This window comes from Hyperolius riggenbachi, chromosome 2 (assembly GCF_040937935.1).
Source record: "Hyperolius riggenbachi isolate aHypRig1 chromosome 2, aHypRig1.pri, whole genome shotgun sequence".
Lineage (NCBI taxonomy): Eukaryota > Metazoa > Chordata > Amphibia > Anura > Hyperoliidae > Hyperolius > Hyperolius riggenbachi.
The window spans coordinates 181,144,467-181,165,876 of NC_090647.1; the positions used below are offsets into that span (position 1 = coordinate 181,144,467).

The 21,410-nt window shown below is 40.7% G+C and overlaps 1 protein-coding gene across 5 annotated transcripts in view; it reads right to left on the reverse strand.

The window, feature by feature from the left end:
- The window catches only part of KLF12 (KLF transcription factor 12), a 252,077-nt gene that overhangs the window by 39,232 nt on the left and 191,435 nt on the right, over positions 1–21,410 (reverse strand). For all 5 annotated transcript variants that reach the window (XM_068267857.1, XM_068267856.1, XM_068267854.1 and 2 more), the window contains exons 3-4: positions 10,806–11,343; positions 6,432–6,567 (exon numbers count right to left, since the gene is read on the reverse strand). In XM_068267857.1, the coding sequence (XP_068123958.1) occupies positions 6,432–6,567; positions 10,806–11,343 (674 nt within the window). The remainder of the gene's footprint in view (positions 1–6,431; positions 6,568–10,805; positions 11,344–21,410) is intronic.

The following is a 21,410-nucleotide window of genomic DNA, read 5'->3' on the forward strand; positions in this document are numbered from 1 at the left end:
TAAGTTTTCTCTTGCCTTATTATCTCCAGCATGATCTTAGTGAATTGAGGCCATTGGCCTCAATTCACTAAGCTTATCTCCTGTCTTTAATAACGTTTCTAGAGTTGTTACCATGGTAATAAGGCATGTAGTATTCAGGAAACATTTTACCTCAGGCAAACCTAAAGTTAACTCTTCTGTCTTTAAGTTAACTCTCCAATCCTTAAAATAACTCCAGAGTTAAATACAGGCTGTTAATTAACTGCATGTGAAATTAACTACAGAGGAGGTAACTTAAGGAATGAAGAGATAAGATAACTCTCTCACTGTGTGGAGGTAAGTTTTCTCTTGCCTTATTATCTCCAGCATGATCTTAGTGAATTGAGGCCAGTGACTGGAGTATTGATGCTACCCATTCTGGTAAAAGCAGCAGATTTCTGGCATCACTACAGGACAGTTACTTGACTCAAATGGTAACGGAACGAACTAGGGAAAATGCATTACTGGATTTGATCATTTCTAATAGACCAGACAACGTATCAAATGTGCAGGTTCAAGAACATTTGGGAAATAGTGATCACGACATGATAACGTTTGATCTGGTGACTGATAGGCCGCGGGGCAGCGGGACCACTCAAACTATGAATTTTAGAAAAGCAAAGTTCAATCAACTCAGGCAGGCACTAAGTTTGGTGAACTGGGATAATGTACTACAAGGGGAGGACACTGAAGGGAAATGGCAAGCTTTTAAACTTATTCTCAATCAATATTGTAGTATGTATATTCCATATGGAAACAAAATGTCTAGGAATAAAAAAAGCCTCTATGGATGAATAGAAAGGTTAGAGATAAAATGAAGGGGAAAAAATGCCTATAAAGTCCTAAAACAGAAGAGGACTGAGGCTGCATTAACCTCCTGAGCGGTATGGACGAGCTCAGCTCGTCCATCACCGCCGGAGGTCGCCGCTCAGGCCCTGCTGGGCCGATTTTCTTCAAATAAAAAGCAGCACACGCAGCCGGCACTTTGCCAGCCGCATGTGCTGCCTGATCGCTGCCGCTCTGCGGCGATTCGCCGCGAGCAGCGGCGAAAGAGGGTCCCCCCAGCCGCCTGAGCCCAGCGTAGCCGGAACAAAAAGTTCCGGCCAGCGCTAAGGGCTGGATCGGAGGCGGCTGACGTCAGGACGTCGGCTGACGTCCATGACGTCACTCCGCTCGTCGCTATGGCGACGATCTAAGCAAAACAAGGAAGGCCGCTCATTGCGGCCTTCCTTGTTTATTCTGGGCGCCGGAGGCGATCGGAAGAACGCCTCCGGAGCACCCTCTAGTGGGCTTTCATGCAGCCAACTTTCAGTTGGCTGCATGAAATAGTTTTTTTTTAATTAAAAAAAAACCCTCCCGCAGCCTCCCTGGCGATCTCAATAGAACGCCGGGGAGGTTAAGCAGTTATAAGGAGTGCAATAAAAGTTGTAAAAAAGAAATTAGGCTGGCAAAGATTGAAGCTGAAAACCTTTCAACTGGCAGAGTCCCAGTGGATTGGCGTATAGCCCACATTTTCCCATTATTTAAAGGGAACCTGAAGCCAGTAAAATTATTTAAAATAAACGCATGACGTAGCTGCAAATGAATATTACATACTAACCTTACCGTGAGCTCCTCTCAGAAGCTTACCGTTTTCTTCTTACAGTGATCCCTTTCAGTTCTGACAATATTTTGTCAGAACTGAAATATACCAGTTGCTGTCAGTTATATATCAGCAGCTGTCAGTTACAACTGAAGGTGCAAGGTAATGTCCATGTTTCCCTATGGCTCAAGTGGGTGATATTACAGTTTAACAGTGTGCTGACCAGGAAGCTGTTATGGGGTAATGGCCATTTTCAAAATGGAGGACGGAGAATTCCATTGATCACAGTGGACAAATGGGAAGCAGGAGAGGAGAAAGAGATTGAGCAGTAGACTGTACGGGAGGTAAGTATGACCTGTGTGTGGTTATTTTGACTTTTTATTTTCAGTTCAGGTTCTCTTTAAGAAGGGCAAAAAATCAGATCCATGAAATTATAGTAGGGATGATCGGAACCAGCAAATTCCGTTCCGCCGGAATTCACGGATTCCGTCAATGATAAATTCCGTCGCTATGAAAATTCCGCCAGATTTATATTAAGTTCTGCGGAATTCCAGATTCCGTCGGAAATTTTTTAAAAATTCATTTTCTTTCTCTCTCTCTCATCATCCTCTTGTATCATCCTGTAGGGAATTGCAGTTTTTCAAAACAGCTTACATACCATGGCTGGGATTTGAACCCAGGTCTAAGTGTGTAGTAGGTATTTGTCTTACCCCCTAGACCACCAACCACACTACATGCTAAAGCTGGCCTAGCATGTACCATTATGATCAATTCAATAGAAAAAGTAGCATGATTAAGGATTTGTACTTTTTTAAAAGCTAGCTTACATACCTTGGCCGGGATTTGAACCCAGGTCTCAGTGTGTAGTAGGTATCTGTCTTACCCCCTAGACCACCAACCACACTACATGCTAAAGCTGGCCTAGCATGTACCATTATGATCAATCCAATAGAAAAAGTAGCAAATCCCAGCCAAGGTATGTAAGCTTGCTTTTGAAAAAGTACAAATCCTTAATTATAGTAGGTAGTAGCAGTGTTATCGAGTCTTGGCCAAGGTCTCTGCACTGAATAGGGGCAGGCTTAGGCAGGGCCGTTTTCCCCATGTCTGTTTGGATTTTGCGTTTGCGTTAAATGTGTAACGACCTAATTCCGGCCGGAATCACGGAACTAACAATTCCACGGAATCCAGCGAGCATCCCTAAATTATAGACCTGTAAGCTTAACAACAGTTGTATGCAAACTATTTGAGGGGTTGCTAAGAGATACTATACATGACTTCATAGTAGAAAATAATCTTATTTCTCAGCATGAACATGGGTTTACTAAAGACTTTGCAAAGGCCTTCGACACTGTTCCACACAAAAGTCTGGTGAAAAAGTTGAGGATGCAAGGACTGGGGAAGAGTCTGTGTGCATGGATAGGGAACTGGCTAATGGACAGAAAACAAAGCGTTGTGATCATACTCAAAATGGGTGATTGTTAGCAGTGGGGTCCCACAGGGGTCTGTACTGGGTCCAGTGCTCTTCAATTTATTTATTAACTCTTTCCACTCGTATGTCCCGCATAGCGGGACACCGCGAATTCCGCGTTGCACTCGTATGTCCCGCTACGCGGGACATTCCTGCAGCGGCGGTTTGCAGCGCATCGTGATCGCCGCAAACCGCCGATCACCATGCGACCGTTTGTGGGCATGTATTACTACATGCCCACACTGTCTGTGCCCCCCAGCCCCATACCTGGCATCCCCCATCATCGCTAGAAGGAAGTGACATTTAGATTTAAATGTCACTTCCGTTTCTTTCCTGTGGTTTTTTGTTTTTGTTTTTTAAATAAAAAATAGCTGTGGATTCATTTTTGCAGATTCCATTCTGCCAAAAAAAAAAAAAAAATAATAATAATTGCAGATTAAATTTTATTTTTTATGCAGATTGCCTGCAAAGTTATACAAATAATCAATGGCATCCTATGGAATTTACTGGGGGAGGGTGTAAATAGTAGCCAGTATTTTATTGCTAATCTGCTCAATCGAAATACCAATGATTGCATTGTGTATAGGGACAGTAAGACATCGGGTGGCGGGCATAAAACCACCTATTATTGCGAAACTTGCTCACGCAGGCCCGGATTACACAGAGGAAACTGTTTTTCAATTTACCATACCTTGGCTTTCTCCTCTGCTACCAGCCAATAGAAGATGCCAAACTGTCCAAATAAGGTATTAAATTAAACGTTATAATGTGTTCTTTACAATAAGATATACCATGTTACAGTGCTATGTTCTATGTTAAAATGAGAGAGAGAGTAAGAAGGAAAGCGCATTTTTTTAAAAAAAAAAAACCTCAGAGCAGAAACGACTTCCTTTAGGAAAGAACTCCGAGTGTAAAAGGGTTAATGACCTAATAGATGCAATAGTAAGCAATGTTGCTATTTTTGCAGATGATACAAAATTGTGCAGAATCATCAACTCTCGGGAAGATAGGGACATATTGCAACAGGATCTGGATAGGATGGCTATATGGGCACATAAATGGCAGATGAAATGCAATGTTGAAAAATGTAAAGTCATGCATTTTGGTCGTACCAATGGTCTAGCATCATACAAAATAAATGAGATACAGTTGGGGAAATCAAACTTGGAGAAGGACTTAGGAGTACTCATTGGCAACAAGTTAAATAATCGTACTCAATGCCAAGCCGCTGCAGCTAAAGCTAATAAAATTTTGGGATGCAATAAAAGGGAAACAAAAACTCGAGATGCTAGCATAATATTGCTCCTGTTTAACTCTCTAGTAAGGCCACATCTGGAATATGGAATTCAGTTCTGGGCACCACATTACAGGAAAGATATTGCAGTTTTAGAGCAGGTGCAGAGACGAGCAACAAAATTGATACGAGGGATGGAAGGTCTCACTTACCAAGAAAGGTTAGATAAACTGGGTTTATTTAGTCTAGAGAAAATACGCCTTAGAGGGGATCTAATTAACATGTATAAATACATCAGAGGGAAATATAAAAGCTTGGCGGATGAGCTTTTTGTCCCTAGGCCTTCTCAAAGGACTAGAGGACAGGATCTGCGCATGGAGGAAAAACGTTTTAGCCATTTATTTAGGAAAGGGTTCTTTACAGTAAGAGTGATTAAGATGTGGAATGCATTGCCACAAGAAGTAGTTATTGCAAATTCTATACCTTCATTTAAAGGGGGCTTAGAAAGACATCCATGGCTACAATTACTAGGTAATGCCCAATGATGTTGATACAGGGATTTTATCTGATTGCCTTCTGGAGTCGGGAAGGAATTTTTTTTCCCTTTTGGGGCTAATTGGACTATGCCTTGTAAGGGTTTTTGCCTTCCTCTGGATCAACAGGGATATGTGAGGGAGCAGGCTGGTGTTGTACTTTGTTCTCTGGTTGAACTCGATGGACGTATGTCTTGTTTTTAACCCAAATAACTATGTAACTATGTAACACGGTTCTACAGTAGTATACAGTGTATGCACATCAATACTGTTCACAGCATGTTGTATTGACGTGTATAACTGTCAATACCGATAGGGAGGTTAATATCTTTACACACAGGAAGTTAAATAAAATACAGAACCTTCTGAGCCAATTCTTAACCAACAAATGTAACAGATATGGGAGACACCAGGTCAAATTAAGAAGCCCAATCTAGGGAAAAAGCAGTTTTTGGACAGCACTGAAAAGGGTCTAAGGGTCTTTTACTACTAGAAATGTTTTTTCGGTTCTGACAATACATGAGCAAATATATCCAATAAGGAACAGAAACAGGAAGCAACTAAAACCTCGTACAGTATAGGAGCAGGCAACCATAAAAAAACTTAAAGATTTATACCTATTTTCACGCCTTTTAAATTATATTTTTCCTTGAGTTGGGATGTAAAGTTCCAGTTCAGGAATGCATCTTGTGCATGTTTTTAGCTTCTATTTACTTGCCTTTAACCCATTAGCAACTTGATAGAGTTATCTCATTTAAGATAAGTGCACTGCTTTTGACTTCAGTCAGCAGTACTTGTGCTGTAAATTCTTGGAATGCTTTGATCTCTGTCTACTAGAAGAAAATCTAGAAATATATTGAAAGCAGAAGTCCTCTGTTATTGTCTCACACTGCCCCCTAGTGACAAGTGGCCATAAACACACACTACAACAGTACTAGTTAGAAGCAGGGAAATGTAACAAATAAGAAATAAAAATATGTGCTAAAATAAATTGGCCCGAAGCACCTGCAAGCCTTTAAATAATTTGGCTGGTAAAGGGTTAATGCACTGAGTTTTTGTATGTGGAAGATTTTCCTTTTACATAAAATATTTCACAATACTTGTTGCAACAGTCCATTACATGGTCACTTCAGTAATGTGGTACACACCTCCTTGTGATAACAGCCTATGCAAATGAGTTATCAGCTGTCAGTCTTCAGGGCAGAGGTGTGGTGGCAGTAGGAGAGGCAGGCACACCCTACTTCCTGCTAAGTGGACTGTGTCACTAGGGTGATTATATAATCTAACATAACTACAGGGAGGCTGGACTTCAGTGGGGCTGGAAGAGGAAGGCCAAAGCAGGAACCAAGAGGTTGCATAAATGGAAATAGGCAAACATCTGAAACTGAAAAATGGTATTTTTGTATGTATTAATTGCAACGAAAAACCAAGAATAAATGCAACTAAAATTTAAATTATAGAGAATTAAATGGATAAATGTAGATCTGAACTGGAGCTTTAACGTTGACAAGCTTCTACATTCAGCTGTGCTTGTAATTCCCCCTGGTAAAGAAGAGTTTGGTTACGACTGTCTCAGCCAGTGAACATGATACTCACTCTTGTACTGCCCGTGCTATGGAGAGAGCTGTAGAGCCAGTTTCATTGACACTATCTAAGGTCACATTTGGCAGGTCATCATCATCACTATCACTTTTTATCTGTCTAGGAGACAGTCCTCGTGGATCCATATGTGCTGTAAGAAGAACACATTACAGACCAAAATGTCAATGTGAGTAAATATATAACAGTCATCCCTTAACACTATTACACTATGATGTGCAAATCATGAGGGTGATGTGAGAGTAGAGGATAAATGGCACAGGGCTGTAATATTGGCAAGGGTCAACTGCTGAGAGGGGAGGGAGATAGCACACCTCCTATGTTAGAGAGGGGTGCTATACTGCCCACACGTTTTGTGGGGGGATGAGAACCTAAGGAGGAGGGGTCCAATTAAATATTTGCTGGCCGGTCGTGGTCCCCATTGTTTGTAATTACATCTGTTTCCTTACACAACAGCATCAGCATTGCTTATTCCTAAATACCAAAACATTGCATTATGTACCCTTGATCTGCTGCAAAGAGAGGCAATGTCCATTTAGCCTAGGCATATCCCATCCTCATACGTTCTATTACAGTGTTGGTGAGACCTTCACTCTCCCTGTAGAAAGGGTAGTGTGTAATGACCTGTATTGGTAAGAAATGGGAGGTAGTGGTGGACTTGTCTCCCAATCAATGACACGAACTGTCTGATTCATGTAAACAAAAATCTTTATTGGAGCACATCCCACTGTTCTGCAATGCATTTCATGGATAACATCCACTTCATCAGGCAATAAAAGGACTCACTTGGTCGTGCCTAATGCAAAAGGACCACAACCAAATGACTCCTTGGTTCTGGTCTTTGTGGTTGTGGCAATGTCCTCCTGGCCTGGGCTTATCCCACCCTTATACTTTTTATTACGGTGCTGGTGAATCTCACTCTCCCTGTAGAAAGGGTAGTATGTAATGACTTGTATTGGTAAGGAATATGCTATAGAGAAATAATAACAAGTGTGAGTTACCGGCCGCTAAGGCAACCATTGTAAAGGCAAGTGGGGGAATTATACATGACTCCACTCAGGTTAAGAAGTGACTCTCTGTAGGTGGGGAAGTAAGGGATAGCACCCTCCACCAAGGGTGGACAGAAATTGCAGATATTTGAAAAAAAAAGAAGAAGAAGAAAATACACTAAAATCAATTAAAACTGGGAGGTAGTGGTGGACTTGCCTCCCAAACGATGAAGCAAATTGTCTAATTCAGGTAAACAAAAAAAACTTTATTAGAGTACACTCCAGTGTGCTGTGACACGTTTTGTGGATAATATCCACTTATTCAAGAAATAAAAGGACTCACTTGTTCATGGTTTCTTTGCTGAGGTTCCCAGCGCAAAAAGCCCACAACCAAGTGACTCCTTGAATTGCTCGATGAAGTGGATGTTATTCACGAAATGCATCACAGCACAGTGATGCGTACACCATTAAAATTTGTTGTGTACCTGAATCTGACAATTTGTGTCGATTGCGTGGTAAGTCCACCACTACCTCTATTTTTTTATTGATTTTAGTTTATTTTATTCTTCTTGGTGCCTCTGTTTTTCAAATATCTGCATTCACTCTTCCTGTAACAGGGACTGGTACTTTGCAAATTAATGATGTATTATCCAGGATAAAAGAACTGCAACTAAGCCATACTATATATTTCAAAACATTTATATTCAAAATGCAAATACTGCATTATACAAGATAGCATCACTACTGTGTATTATGCTTTTAATTAACAGCGTGATAGCATTTCTTTGAAGCTAGTAAGTTATATGCAGATTTTATTTCTATCTATTAAAACATTTAACAAAGATTATAACTAGACATTTCTACGCACATCAGAGAGAAAAAATATTTAAAAGCAAACAAACAATCCTAGGGCAGTTGCAAAACACAAGTTATAAAGCCACAACAGTGTTCTGCAGAATAATATCACTAGTGGTGGACAAGGACAAATGATCAGGATATCACTACTGTATACATATAAACATATTTGGCAGTAATTCATTCTATATGCACTAATCAGCATTCTATATGCACTAATCAGTCAATTTCCATCTTCTGTATATTTCTATATGTAGGACAACCACAAAGGGCTTTAACCTAATTTAGGTCACTTTCAGATGACGGCTGGACTGCACGCTTGTCTGGCAGTTCAACAACCTGCCTGCCATCCACGAGCGCAATTAGGGCGAAATTAAAATGAAACTGAATGGAGGCGTTTGTAGCACCATGTGTGTCAGTGATTGACACCCGGGCCCATATGCATTTCACTTTTTCTCCTTAGTTTTCTCCAAGTTGATATCACTACACATTGGCCTCAATTCTCTAAGCAGTTTAGACTAGTGTACAGATGGTTTTTAGTCTACTGATGGTTTGGTGTAATGTTTTAGACCTGTTTATAGACCTGGTTTAACATTCAGTAATTACACAATTCACAAAGGCAAACAAGGAGTAACCACGCCCACTTTTTCTGACAGAGATTAGACCAGCTGATTTCTGTCGGTAAAGTAATTCTGTGAGGTATTTTAGATGTGAGGATGGAACATTTTGAATTAAGTATGCAGGAGTTTAATTGTATCCAGAGGAGAGCTCATCAGAGGAGAAGGATGTCAGTCATAGCTACTCGTTTGTGAATTGCAGCTTTTGATCATTTCCCCTGCTTTACCCACCTAATTACCAAATGGTTTAGACCAGGTCTAAAACATTTGGTTAACAGTGAATTCTCCTTTGATGCAACTGACCAAACCATCAGTAGACTAGTCTAAACTGCTTAGTGAATTGAGACCATTGTCAATAAAATGCTTTTAAAGACACCAGGAAGCAAGAAAATACACTAAACAATTTTGTCAGTACTTTTTCACCTACTTTTGGTATTTTTTCAATTGCAAAGTGTTGAAAAGTTATTTTAAACAGGAGACTAAAACTTATCTCCTAGGAGAAAACTTGGGTGAAAAAGTGAATTGTATATGGCCCCCGGTGGTGTTACCCAGCAGCAAAGAACAGGAGCAGCCATGCTCAGATGTGACTACATGGGGTGTCCGCCTGTCCAGCACCACTACCGAGCACTAACAAGCGCCCAACCAATAGAGGTGAATTAAACACATGTCAGCTTCCTCTCTGAAAGGGGTCTGGAGCATAGGGAGCTATACTTACACAATGGGCTACTACACTACCTATAGGCTACTGTAGAAACATGATATCAATAGGGAGGTCTTACACACTTCTATTTAGTTAAGACAACCTTCTTCAAAACAGTTTTGAAACTGGTAGCCAGCACACTTAAAGAAGTTTTCCTCCAGACATGTCAAATATGACATCATACTTGCTGCCCAATTTAATGCACAGATCCTCAGCCTCTACCAGTGTGAGCCTGTTTCTTTATTCCACCTCCGTAGAAAATCTTACATTTTTTCTTTACAGTTAATGAATTTATCAATGTTTCAAATCTGGACCAGAGATCTCTAACAACTGAAATGATGGTGTAAGCTAAGCCAATGTTTACATGTAAACTGGACCCAAGGAAAGGTTTTACTCTCAAAGCATGTTTACTTCAGGTCTAATCATCATGTTGAAGCCAGCTGTGCGTCTCCCTCATTTTCTACTGTTTGTTTCCGACTTAAGTTTGCCAAATTCCACTAACTCCTGCACTGTCCAATAACGTACTTTCAGTTTCATTCTCTGTGCAGCATTCCTAGTCCTGAATCTTCCACAGAAACCATTTAATAAACTCTCCAATGTACCCTTTCTTACGGATCCTGCTTAGCTTCATAAACCCTAAGGCCTATACACAATTAACTTTTTCTCCTGAGTTTCCTCCTAGAAGATAATTTTTTCATCTTCAATTTAAAATAACTTTCAGCAATTTGCAATTGAAGAGGAACTAAAAGGTAGGTGAAAAAGTATTATTACTTTGAATATTTTCTTGCTTGCTGGTGGTTAAAATACATTTTATTGACAAGTTTGAAAATATCACCTAGGAGTACACTCAGGAAAAATAGTTAATTGCACATGGGCCTGAGACTGGGATGTAAAGAAATCACCATTCTGACCTTACAACTGCTCATACTTAAACTACCCACCTTCCCAGAACAAAGAGAAGACTCGGGGAAAAATATTTTTGTTGGATAGAGTGGGGATAGGTATCAATGTCTTTTGATTTTTGACTGATGTCTGTGCAACCAATAAATAGTATTTATCTCACATATCTTCAAATTTCTGAGACCTTATTGGCCTTCGTTGTCCTACATTGAACCCTGGTGGTTTCACAAACACAAAATGAGTAAAAGCAATAAAAAGCATGCCTTTCTAAAAAAAGTTCTTAATTTGTTGCTACCTCTTGTACACTTACCTTTAATATGACTCCTTCCATCCTCTAATAGAGGTACCACTATAGTAGAATTCATACTGCCTGGTGACCTTACAGCTGTGTAAACTACAGGAACTGACTGCACGACAACTGGGATACGGTGCACATGACTCAGCTTGTTAGACTGAAGATTCATGGGACTTGAAGATGGGACAGGATGAATAATGTGCAAAAATTGCTGTCCACCAACCCCAGTTGCTGAGGCCACAAGGGGCCCTGGAGTTAATACTGTTGGTACTGATGCTGTGGATGGTACAGAAGTTATCACAGTTGGAGATGAAGCAGGGCAGCTGGAAGAAGAGGAAGAATTAGATGAAGGTGAAGCTGCAGAAGTTGTGATGGAAATTGGAGAAGACACTCCTCTTGGTGAGGCCCTAGCTTTGTTTATCGACAAGTCCACTGGCTCTGTTTGTGTTTGGAAATGGTCAGTGGCTAACAAATCCTCTGGAGGCTCGGCTTTCACATTGTTGAGTAGTAGAGGAACAGCTTCCATATCTGGGTAGCTGTGGACCTTTGGAGACTGTTGGAGAGAAAAAAATATATATCATAAGGAATAATATTCAAATACAATTACAGTAAATCACACGAGCAGAAAAATATGTTTTGCATTCTGGAGATTTTCCCTAAAATGACAGAGGTTTGGAATAATGTGATCTGACTTCCCTGCTGTACGCATAACCCTATCCACTTTGTGTTCTGTGTTTCAAATGGGAAACCATACATCTTACCTGTGATTGTTTACTGACAACATTGTATTCCAAGTTTGCCAAGTGACAAAACTCAAAACTCATTGGGATTGATTCACAAAGGTTACTTATTTTTCACCTTAACTGTAAAGAGTGCTAATGCATGAGATAAACAAATAAGGAGAGAGAATTCATGAGATAAATAGATAAGGAGAGCTAAACCAAGAGTTATGTCAAATATGAAGAGCTAAACCATGATTTAAGTTAGATAAGGAAAGCTAAACCATGATTTAAGCTAGATAAGGAGAGCTAAATCATGAGTTAATGCATGGTTTAGCTCTCCTTATCTAACTTAACTCATGATTTAGCTCTCCTTATCTAACTTAAAGGGAACCTTAACTAAGGGGGATATGGATGCTTCCTTTTAAACAATACCAGTTGCCTGGCAGTCCTGCTGACCTCTTTAGCTGCATTAGTGGCTGAATCACACACCTGAAACAAGCATGCAGCTAATCCAGTCTGGCTTCAGTCAGAGCACCTGATCTGCATGCTTGTTGAGGGGCTGGGCTGAAAGTATTAAGAGACACAAGATCTGCAGGAGAGTCAGGCAACTGGTATTATTGTAAAAGGAAAAATCAATATCCTTCTCAGTTTAGGTTCCCTTTAAATCCTGGTTTAGCTCTCCTTATCTAACTTAAATCATGGTTTAGCTCTCCATATTTGACATAACTCATGGTTTAGCTCTCCTTATCTAGCTAAACCTCTTTGGCGGTATGGACAAGCTCAGCTCGTCCATGACCGCTGGAGGGCGCCGCTCAGGCCCTGCTGGGTCGATTTTAACAATTTTTTTTAAAACACGGAGCTAGCACTTTGCTAGCTGCGTGTGGGGGACGATCGCCGATGCGCCGCTACCCATTGCGTAAGCCCCCCCTCCCGAGACCCCTGCGCAGCCGGGCCAATCAGTGCCAGGCAGCGCTGCGGGGTGGATCGGGACTCCCGATGACGTCACGACGTCGATGACGTCATCACGATCGTCGCCATAACGATGGGGGAAGCCCTCCAAGAAATCCCGTTCAGAACAGGATTTCCGGATGGGCTAATGCGCCGGAAGCGATCGGAAAGGTGAGTAAGACGCTGCTGGGAGAGGGGAATCATGTAGCTAGCGCTAGGCTAGCTACATGGTTTAAAAAAAAAAAAAAAATACTGCTGTGCCGCCACCCTGGCGTTGGTGATCTTAATAGAATGCCAGGGTGGTTAAGTTAAATAAGGAGAGGGAAATCATGACTTAAGTCATTTCAGGAGAGATAAATTGTGAGTTAATAAATAAGGTGAAATAATTTAAAAGAAAAGCTTTGTGAATCAAGGCCCATTGTTATAATTATTTTCCCCTAATAAGGAATAAAGTACTAGTTGCAACATGTTAATAATAATGGCAGTATTTGTATAGCGCCTTTCTCCTGTCGGACTCAAAGCGCTTGCGAGGCAGCCACTAGAGCGCACTCAGTAGGCAGTAGCAGTGTTAGGGAGTCTTGCCCAATGAACTCCTTACTGAATTACTGGCTTACTGAACAGGCAGAGCCGAGATTCGAACCCTGGTCTCCCATGTCAGAGGCAGAGCCCTTAACCAGTACACCATCCAGCCACTGTTACGAGAAGTTAATAGGAATTAAACCACCGAAGCAGCCATATTGTAGAGAGGTCCCTGGCAACACTTAATAGAGCAGAAGTAAATTTTCTCAGTGAACGAAAGGTGGCAATACACTTAATAATTTTTGCCTTTCGATATCTGGCAGTTTGGATCCCTCTAATGGAATCAGGAAATCCCCTTGGATGGAAGATATCGCTCGGTCTGTGGCATGTCCAGAGCACATATGAAACCGTCTTAAAGTGGCACAAGTAAAGTTAATATTAAGAATATCAGTAAAGTTGTTTTCAGAGGGTGATATGGAACGTATGCTCATTTAGCCACCTAAAATTTGAGGATTCCCATAATGTTAATTTCCATTCGTATCAATAAACTCTAATCTTCCTTCGTATAGCAATCCCCTTCCTGATGCCTAACCCTAATCTCCTCCCCCTTAAACCTACACATGGTTTCCCTGCCTGAAATATTCACCTTCCTCATACCTAGCCCTAATGTCCCTGCCTAATGTAATTGCTTTCTTGACATGTAACCCTAACGTCCAAACTATAATAACTAAAAGCTAACCTTCCCCTGCCCTACCTAAACACTAATTCTCCTAATATTGAGGCCTAAGCCTAGCCAGAACCCCTAAAGCGGACCCAAACCAAACATTTTTTTTAATTAAAAATATTTAGTTGCACCACTCTGACACATACAAAGATAAATAAACACTCCTTCAAGCCTATGAGCATTTCAGTGCATGCTTTTCACCCTTCTCTTTTCATAACTAGGATTATACTGGGGGCAGCCATTAGCAATTCCTCCTTTGCCGGACACCACCTACTTCACCAGTTTGCCGGATTTTGTCCCGGCAATTTGAAAGGAAGGGAGGGGTTCCTCCAATAAATGCAAAATATTTTATATTTGTCATCATGCAGCTGAAAAAAAGGCTGCTATTTATTATTATAATTTAGAAAATAGATTTTATTTCTGAAATCTTGTATTTTTTAATATGGGTCCACTTTAACCTCTGATACACACCTTCCTTCCTCTTAAGGGTGCAAGCTATAGAGTAGCCAAAACATTGCACCATATGAATTATTTTGGTACAGTGGTGTTGACTAAAGAATAGCCATAATATCATAACAATTTGAACAGGCACTATGATGAACTCATTTCAGAATGACATGTATTCATGTTACAAAAAACTGAATGGTCATATACTGTAAAACATTTCCAGTTATAAAATATAAAGGAAGCAGCTAATTTTGGAAAGATATGTAGATTTGATACCCTATGGAGATTGAATAGTTTTTTTTTGTGTGATTTTTTTTTTTCTCACATGTCTTTCCGTCAACCTTATTTTATCTGTTTCTAAGGTGAGCCTTGGTGAAGCCTGCTGGCAGTCACTGCAATGACCGCATGCTAACTCCAAGCTTCAATACAAAATCTGGTCTTTCACCTCTTCTGCCTTTCTCTTTTTCCTATGTGTCTCCAATCAAGTCTCCAATCTGTAAAGTACATTCACCTTCCATCCTTATCTCCACCTCCCATTGCAGCCTGCAGGACACACACACAGCGTACCTCGCACTCCAGTAACACTGAAAACATTCAGTGATATGGGCTAAAGCCTTATAGACTTATAGGCAAAAGCTTATCACATTCCTGACATATCGTGTCACCTGGTTCCATCTATATTTCCTTTACTGTGCTTTCCTGAGCCATGCACAAGAATGGATAACACAGAATACATATGATCAGGTATATTAGCACGAACTATCTCAATGTGGTGAGAGACCATAATATGGCAAAGCATTAAAAATGTTAATAACATTATGTTTGATAACCGTAATAAACTTTAGTTAAAGCCCTGAGTGCAGCATATTTAAGGCAAATAGCACAATAAATGTGTCCAGAAATCACATATGGTCTTACATTTGTAAGATATGCTGCAATATCATTATACATCCACTGGATGGAGACACAACATCTCCCATTCAAATCATAATGGAATTTTACATTCAAATGTAAATAAGAATACAGAAATTTTAGGGGGAGATGTAAAGATCAGGCAGCACTCTTGCAATGCTTCCGTGTGTCACTGAGTAAATATTTTTATGCGGCATTATACAACCCTGGATAATGTTTTAAAAATATGTCCATAAAAGCAGTGTGACTCTTTATCTCATAAAATGACAATAAAATAAAGACTAGTGGAATTAAAGTAGAAGTACTAGTAAAGAAGAACGCATGAAGATGAAGCTGTGCATCCCAGAGTAAGCCTCTGGCATCAAGAGCACCAACATTTCAGCTGCTTACTGGAACTATATTAGTTTAAATGGGTTATTCAGGTTTTTTTACGCCATTGTTAGAGGCAGTATTAGGGTAGGCTGATACTAAACTTAGGCTAGTCTAAAGTAATAAAGTAGTTAAACTATTACTTTAGGAGGAAAAGTAGATGCTCATCTCCCCAGGATGGCTCTCATTTGACTCCAGTAGATGTGGTCAATAAGAAACGAATTACGGCTTGAATGCAGATTTAATGAGAACTGTACGTAGACAGTGGCATAGCTAAGAAGCTGTGGGCCCCACTGCAAGTTTTTCATTGGGGCCCCGCCAAGCATGCTATACATAATTGATACGGCACACCAAAACCAATCAAGGTCAAACACAGTGTCAGAGGTGCAAGAAGGGGATGGGAAGCAGTGCTTCCCAAAGCCAAAGCCTCTATAGAACAAACAAAACAAACAAACACAGAACACTTATATCGCGCTTTTCTCCTGGCGGACTCAAAGCGCCAGAGCTGCAGCCACTAGGACACGCTCTATAGGCAGTAGCAGTGTTAGGGAGACTGGCCCAAGGTCTCCTACTGAATAGGCGCTGGCTTACTGAACAGGCAGAGCCGAGATTCAAACCCTGGTCTCCTGTGTCAGAGGCAGAGCCCTTCACCATTACACTATCCAGCCAGTGATTATTACAAGCACAGGACCCTGGGGCCCCTCTAGCCCAAGGGCCGGATGCAGTCGCTACCTCTGCACCTATTATTGCTACGCCACTATACGCAGCCTTGAATTGGACCAATAAAAATTGGTCTGGGCCATTCCTACTGTGAGCACTGGAGAGCTCATGCCATGGGCACCAAGCTGAGTGGGGGGGGGGGGGGACTACAGAACCTACACAGATTTGAAATGTGAAACTTTTTTCTTCTGTGTTCCCAACACATGTACTTTGATGCTGGGGTTGATGGCCAGATCAGACCGTTAGAACTGCAAAAACACAATTGCACACCTTGCATTAAGTTCCTGGAAGTGGCTATCCAATTGGCATTGATCAGGGTGTGACTTGGGTAACTTAATGCGCCCTCTCTTCCTTAGTGTATGGGTAAGAAAGAGGCATCCAACACTTCACTTAAAATATGCTTTAGCATTAAAGGGCACTGAGCACCTTAAAAAATAAAAATTACAACAAACCTCCCCATAAGGGAGTTTCGTAATGAAGTGTACTGTTGTGGGGCCGGGGTGAGCCTCACTACTTACCTACAGTATGCTGCTCCTCTGGTCCCCGTCCCATATGGTATGCACCATCTTCTCCTTGGACTACTAGACCAATCTGCCACATTTTAATAGTTCTCAGGAGTGTCTCTTGCATGTGCACCACAATGCATGCCAGCAGATGTAGTCCATGAATGCAAGTACATCTCTGTTATATTTTCACCCAAGACAATAATGAACAATCGTCTTAGGTGAGAATAATTTAACCACTTAACCTCCAAGGGTTTTTCCCCTTAAAAAAAACAGAACAATCTTCACCTGTCAGCGCTCCTTCCATTCCTTCCTTCCATTCCTTCCATTCCTTTGCCTATAACTTTATAACTTTATTACTACTTATCACAACGATGACAATCTATAGCTTGTTTTCCACCAATTAGGCTTTCTTTGGGGAGAAAATTTTATTCTTAATGTGTTTTAACCGGAAAAATAAGAAAAATTTCATTATTTCCCAGTTTTCGGCCATTATACTTTTTAAATAATAAATGCTACTGTAATTAAAACCCACACATTTTATTTGCGCATTTGTCCCGGTTATTGCAACATTTCACATTTTTGCCTAGTACAATGTATGGTGCCAATATTTTATTTGGAAATAAAGGTGTATTTTTTCAGTTTTGCATCTATCACTAATTACAAGCCCATAATTTATAAAGAGTCAATAATATACCCTCCTCACATACATATTTAAAAAGTTCAGTCCTTAAGGTAACTATGCATTTTTTTAATTTGTATATATATTTTTTTTACAAAGTTTTTAGGGGGAACCACTGGGGAGTGTGGAAGTTAAGGGGTTAATTTTAAATGTAAAAAAAGTGTTAGTAAAGAAAAAAGGTTTTAGATGAAGTTTTACTATTTTGCCACAAGATGTCCTTGTATAACTACGCAAATGGGATTTAACAGGGACGTAGTTACTCAGGGAGTGGTTAAAGTGCGTATGTAACTTTGTCATATCTGACTGGTTTTCTAAAAGCAAACATAATACCTACATGCATGAAATGTATTTAAAAACATATCCTCAGGATATTGCACCCGCAAATGCAATACGCTGACTACATCATTAGCAGTCTAATGTCAGTCAGACAATGTCTTGCCTCATGGTTTTTAATCCAGTTAAATGAATACAATATTTTTTAAGCATTTTTGATGCTGGTTAATGCTTTTCCTAATTATTACACATTATTTAGACATAGAAATGTACAAACTCAAAATTAGACACATTAAAGTATTTTGTTTTCATGTCAAATTCAATCATAAATATTACGGTAATCTGAATCTCAGTATTAATCTGAACTTTAAATTCTACAGAAGGTAAAAAGGTTATTGTTACTATCAGAGCAGATCAGTCTAATTTACACAAATTCTCCTTAAGGCACACATAGCAGAAACGCTTTGGGTGCACACATAGCAGAAACGCTAGCGTAGCGTAAAACACTGCATTTTATGCAGCAATGTTAGTCTATGGGATGCAGAAGAAGCTGCGTTGCACTACGTTTTTACAGTATGCGTTTCGCAAATGCTGATAGTGTTGCATTTTATGCAGGATGGCTGCCAAAAACGCACAAAGTCTATGGTAACCTATATGCATAGCGTTTTGCATGCGTTTTTAATGCGTTTTTTATTAAAAAAATAAAGATCTCTGATGTGTTTTCGCTTCCTGTTGTCTTCCTAGTAATTTGCATACATTTATACAGTGGCTTGCAAAAGTATTTGGCCCCCTTGAAATTTTCCACATTTTGTCACATTACTGCCACAAACATGAATCAATTTTATTGAAATTCCACGTGAAAGACCAATACAAAGTGGTGTACACGTGAGAAGTGGAACGAAAATCATACATGATTCCAAACATTTTTTACAAATCAATAACTGCATAGTGGGGTGTGCGTAATTATTCAGCCCCCTGAGTCAATACTTTGTAGAACAACCTTTGCTGCAATTACAGCTGCCAGTCTTTTAGGGTATGTCTCTGCCAGCTTTGCACATCTAGAGACTGAAATCCTTGCCCATTCCTCTTTGAAAAATAGCTCCAGCTCAGTCAGATTAGATGGACAGCGTTTGTGAACAGCAGTTTTCAGATCTTGCCACAGAGTCTCGATTGGATTTAGATCTGGACTTTGACTGGGCCATTCTAACACATAGATATGTTTTGTTTTAAACCATTCCATTGTTGCCCTGGCTTTATGTTTAAGGTCGTTGTCCTGCTGGAAGGTAAACCTCCGCCCTATTCTCAAGTCTTTTGCAGACTCCAAGAGGTTTTCTTCCAAGATTGCCCTGTATATGGCTCCATACATCTTCCCATCAACTCTGACCAGCTTCCCTGTCCCTGCTGAAGAGAAGCACCCCCAGAGTATGATGCTGCCACCCCCATATTTGAGAATGGGGATGGTGTGTTCTGAGTGATGTGCAGTGTTAGTTTACCGTCACACATAGCGATTTGCATTTTGACCAAAAAGTTCCATTTTGGTCTCATATGACCAGAGCACCTTTTTTCACATGTTTGCTGTGTCCCCCACATGGCTTGTGGCAAACTGCAAACGGGATTTCCTATGCTTTTCTGTTCACAATGGCTTACTTCTTGCCACTTTTCCATAAAGGCCAACTTTGTGCAGTGCACGACTAATAGTTGTCCTATGGACAGATTCCCCCACCTGAGCTGTAGATCTCTGCAGCTCGTCCAGAGTCACCATGAGCCTCTTGACTGCATTTCTGATCAGCGCTCTTCTTGTTTGGCCTGTGAGTTTAAGTGGACGGCCTTGTCTTGGTAGGTTTACAGTTGTGCCACACTCCTTCCATTACTGAATGATTGTTTGAACAGTGCTCCGTGGGATGTTCAAGGCTTTGGAAATCTTTTTGTAGCATAAGCTTGCTTTAAATTTCTCAATAACTTTATCCCTGGCCTGTCTGGTGTGTTCTTTGGACTTCATGGTGTTGTTGCTCCCAATATTCTCTTAGACAACCTCTGAGGCCGTCACATAGCAGCTGTATTTGTACTGACATTAGATTACACACAGGTGCACTCTATTTAGTCATTAGCACTCATCAGGCAATGTCTTTGGACAACTGACTGCACTCAGACCAAAGGGGGCTGAATAATTACGCACACCCCACTTTGCAGTTATTTATTTTTTAAAAATGTTTGGAATCATGTGTGATTTTTGTTCCACTTCTCACGTGTACAGCACTTTGTATTGGTCTTTCACATGGAATTCTAATAAAATTGATTCATGTTTGTGGCAGTAATGTGACAAAATGTGGAAAACTTCAAGGGGGCCGAATACTTTTGCAAGCCACTGTATTAACCTCCTGAGGACTGCAATGTTAAACCCCCCTAAAGACCAGGCCTTTTTTTACTTAAATGGCCACTGCAGCTTTAAGGCCAAGTTGCAGGGTTGCACAACACAGCACACAAGTGATCCCCCCCTTTTCCCCCCACCAACAGAGCTCTGTGTTGGTGGGGTCTGATCGCCCCCCTGTGTTTATTTTTTGTTAATAAATATTTATGTTATGTAAAAAATGTTTACATTATTTTTCACTATTACTTTTTTTATTTTTGAAAACTCCTCCCTCCCCCCAGCCGGCCAATCCTGGCGATCGGCTCTCATAGGCTTCAGCCTATGAGAGCCAATCGCTCTCTTGATCCCCAAAAATAAACATGCTGGATCTTTAGGTGATGTCGGGCAACCACTGTACATTCACTAGATGCATGAATGATTCTCGCCTAAGGCAGTCTTTATCTTCTGCATCAGCCGAGTTTAATCAAAAGTGTGTACGTGGCTTATGCATTTGACTGATTAGGAAAACTGATTAAATGGTTGCAGAAAACTTCTGCTTTGGTTTTCTGTGAAGACAGAAAGCAAAAGTGCACATGACCACGTGCTTATTGCCAGACAATCAAATACTTGCAAATCAATCACTTGGTCAATCTATGACTGTGTCTCCTTGAGGGGAGTTTTTGAAGAATAAATTGGTCAGGTTTGGTCATTTCAATGAACACTTTAACATTTCTTCAACATTTTTTGAAGGAAGATAATAATAATAATAATAATTGCAGTATTTGTATAGCGCCTTTCTCCTGTCGGACACAAAGCGCTTGTGAGGCAGCCACTAGAGCGCACTCAGTAGGCAGTAGCAGTGTTAAGGAGACTTGCCCAAGAAACTCCTTACTGAATTCTGAATAGGTGCTGGCTTACTGAACAGGCAGAGCCGAGATTTGATCTCCTGTGTCAGAGGCAGAGCCCTTAACCATTACACTTTCCAGCCACTTGAGCCACTATCCAGCCAAGATGAGGGGAATCTGTGCATTAAAAAAATCCTGAGTTGATACTTGTCCTTTGATAATGTGGTCCTTATTGCCTTCCTTTCCTGCTGGGCACATATTGTGGAATTGATGGTGGCACTGGAAAACATTTCAAACACTATGACAAAAATGCCATAACATACATTATCAAACAGGGAAGATCTTATAACTGTTCCCCAAATAGATTGTTGCTAGAAATCACTGAGATAAAATTACCTCCACTGGTTGCTAGCCAGGGCTGGTGTAAGCCACATGGGGGCCCCAGAGCAAAAGTAATATGGCGGCATACTAACCCCCCCCCCCCCCCCCCCCGTAAGCCAAGTCAGTCCTGTATTCTTAATCCGGGGCATGTTATGTGTACATAATGGGCCTGATTCACAAAGCGGTGCAAACTTTTTTGCGGACTTTTGCGCGCGCAAAAGTCCACGA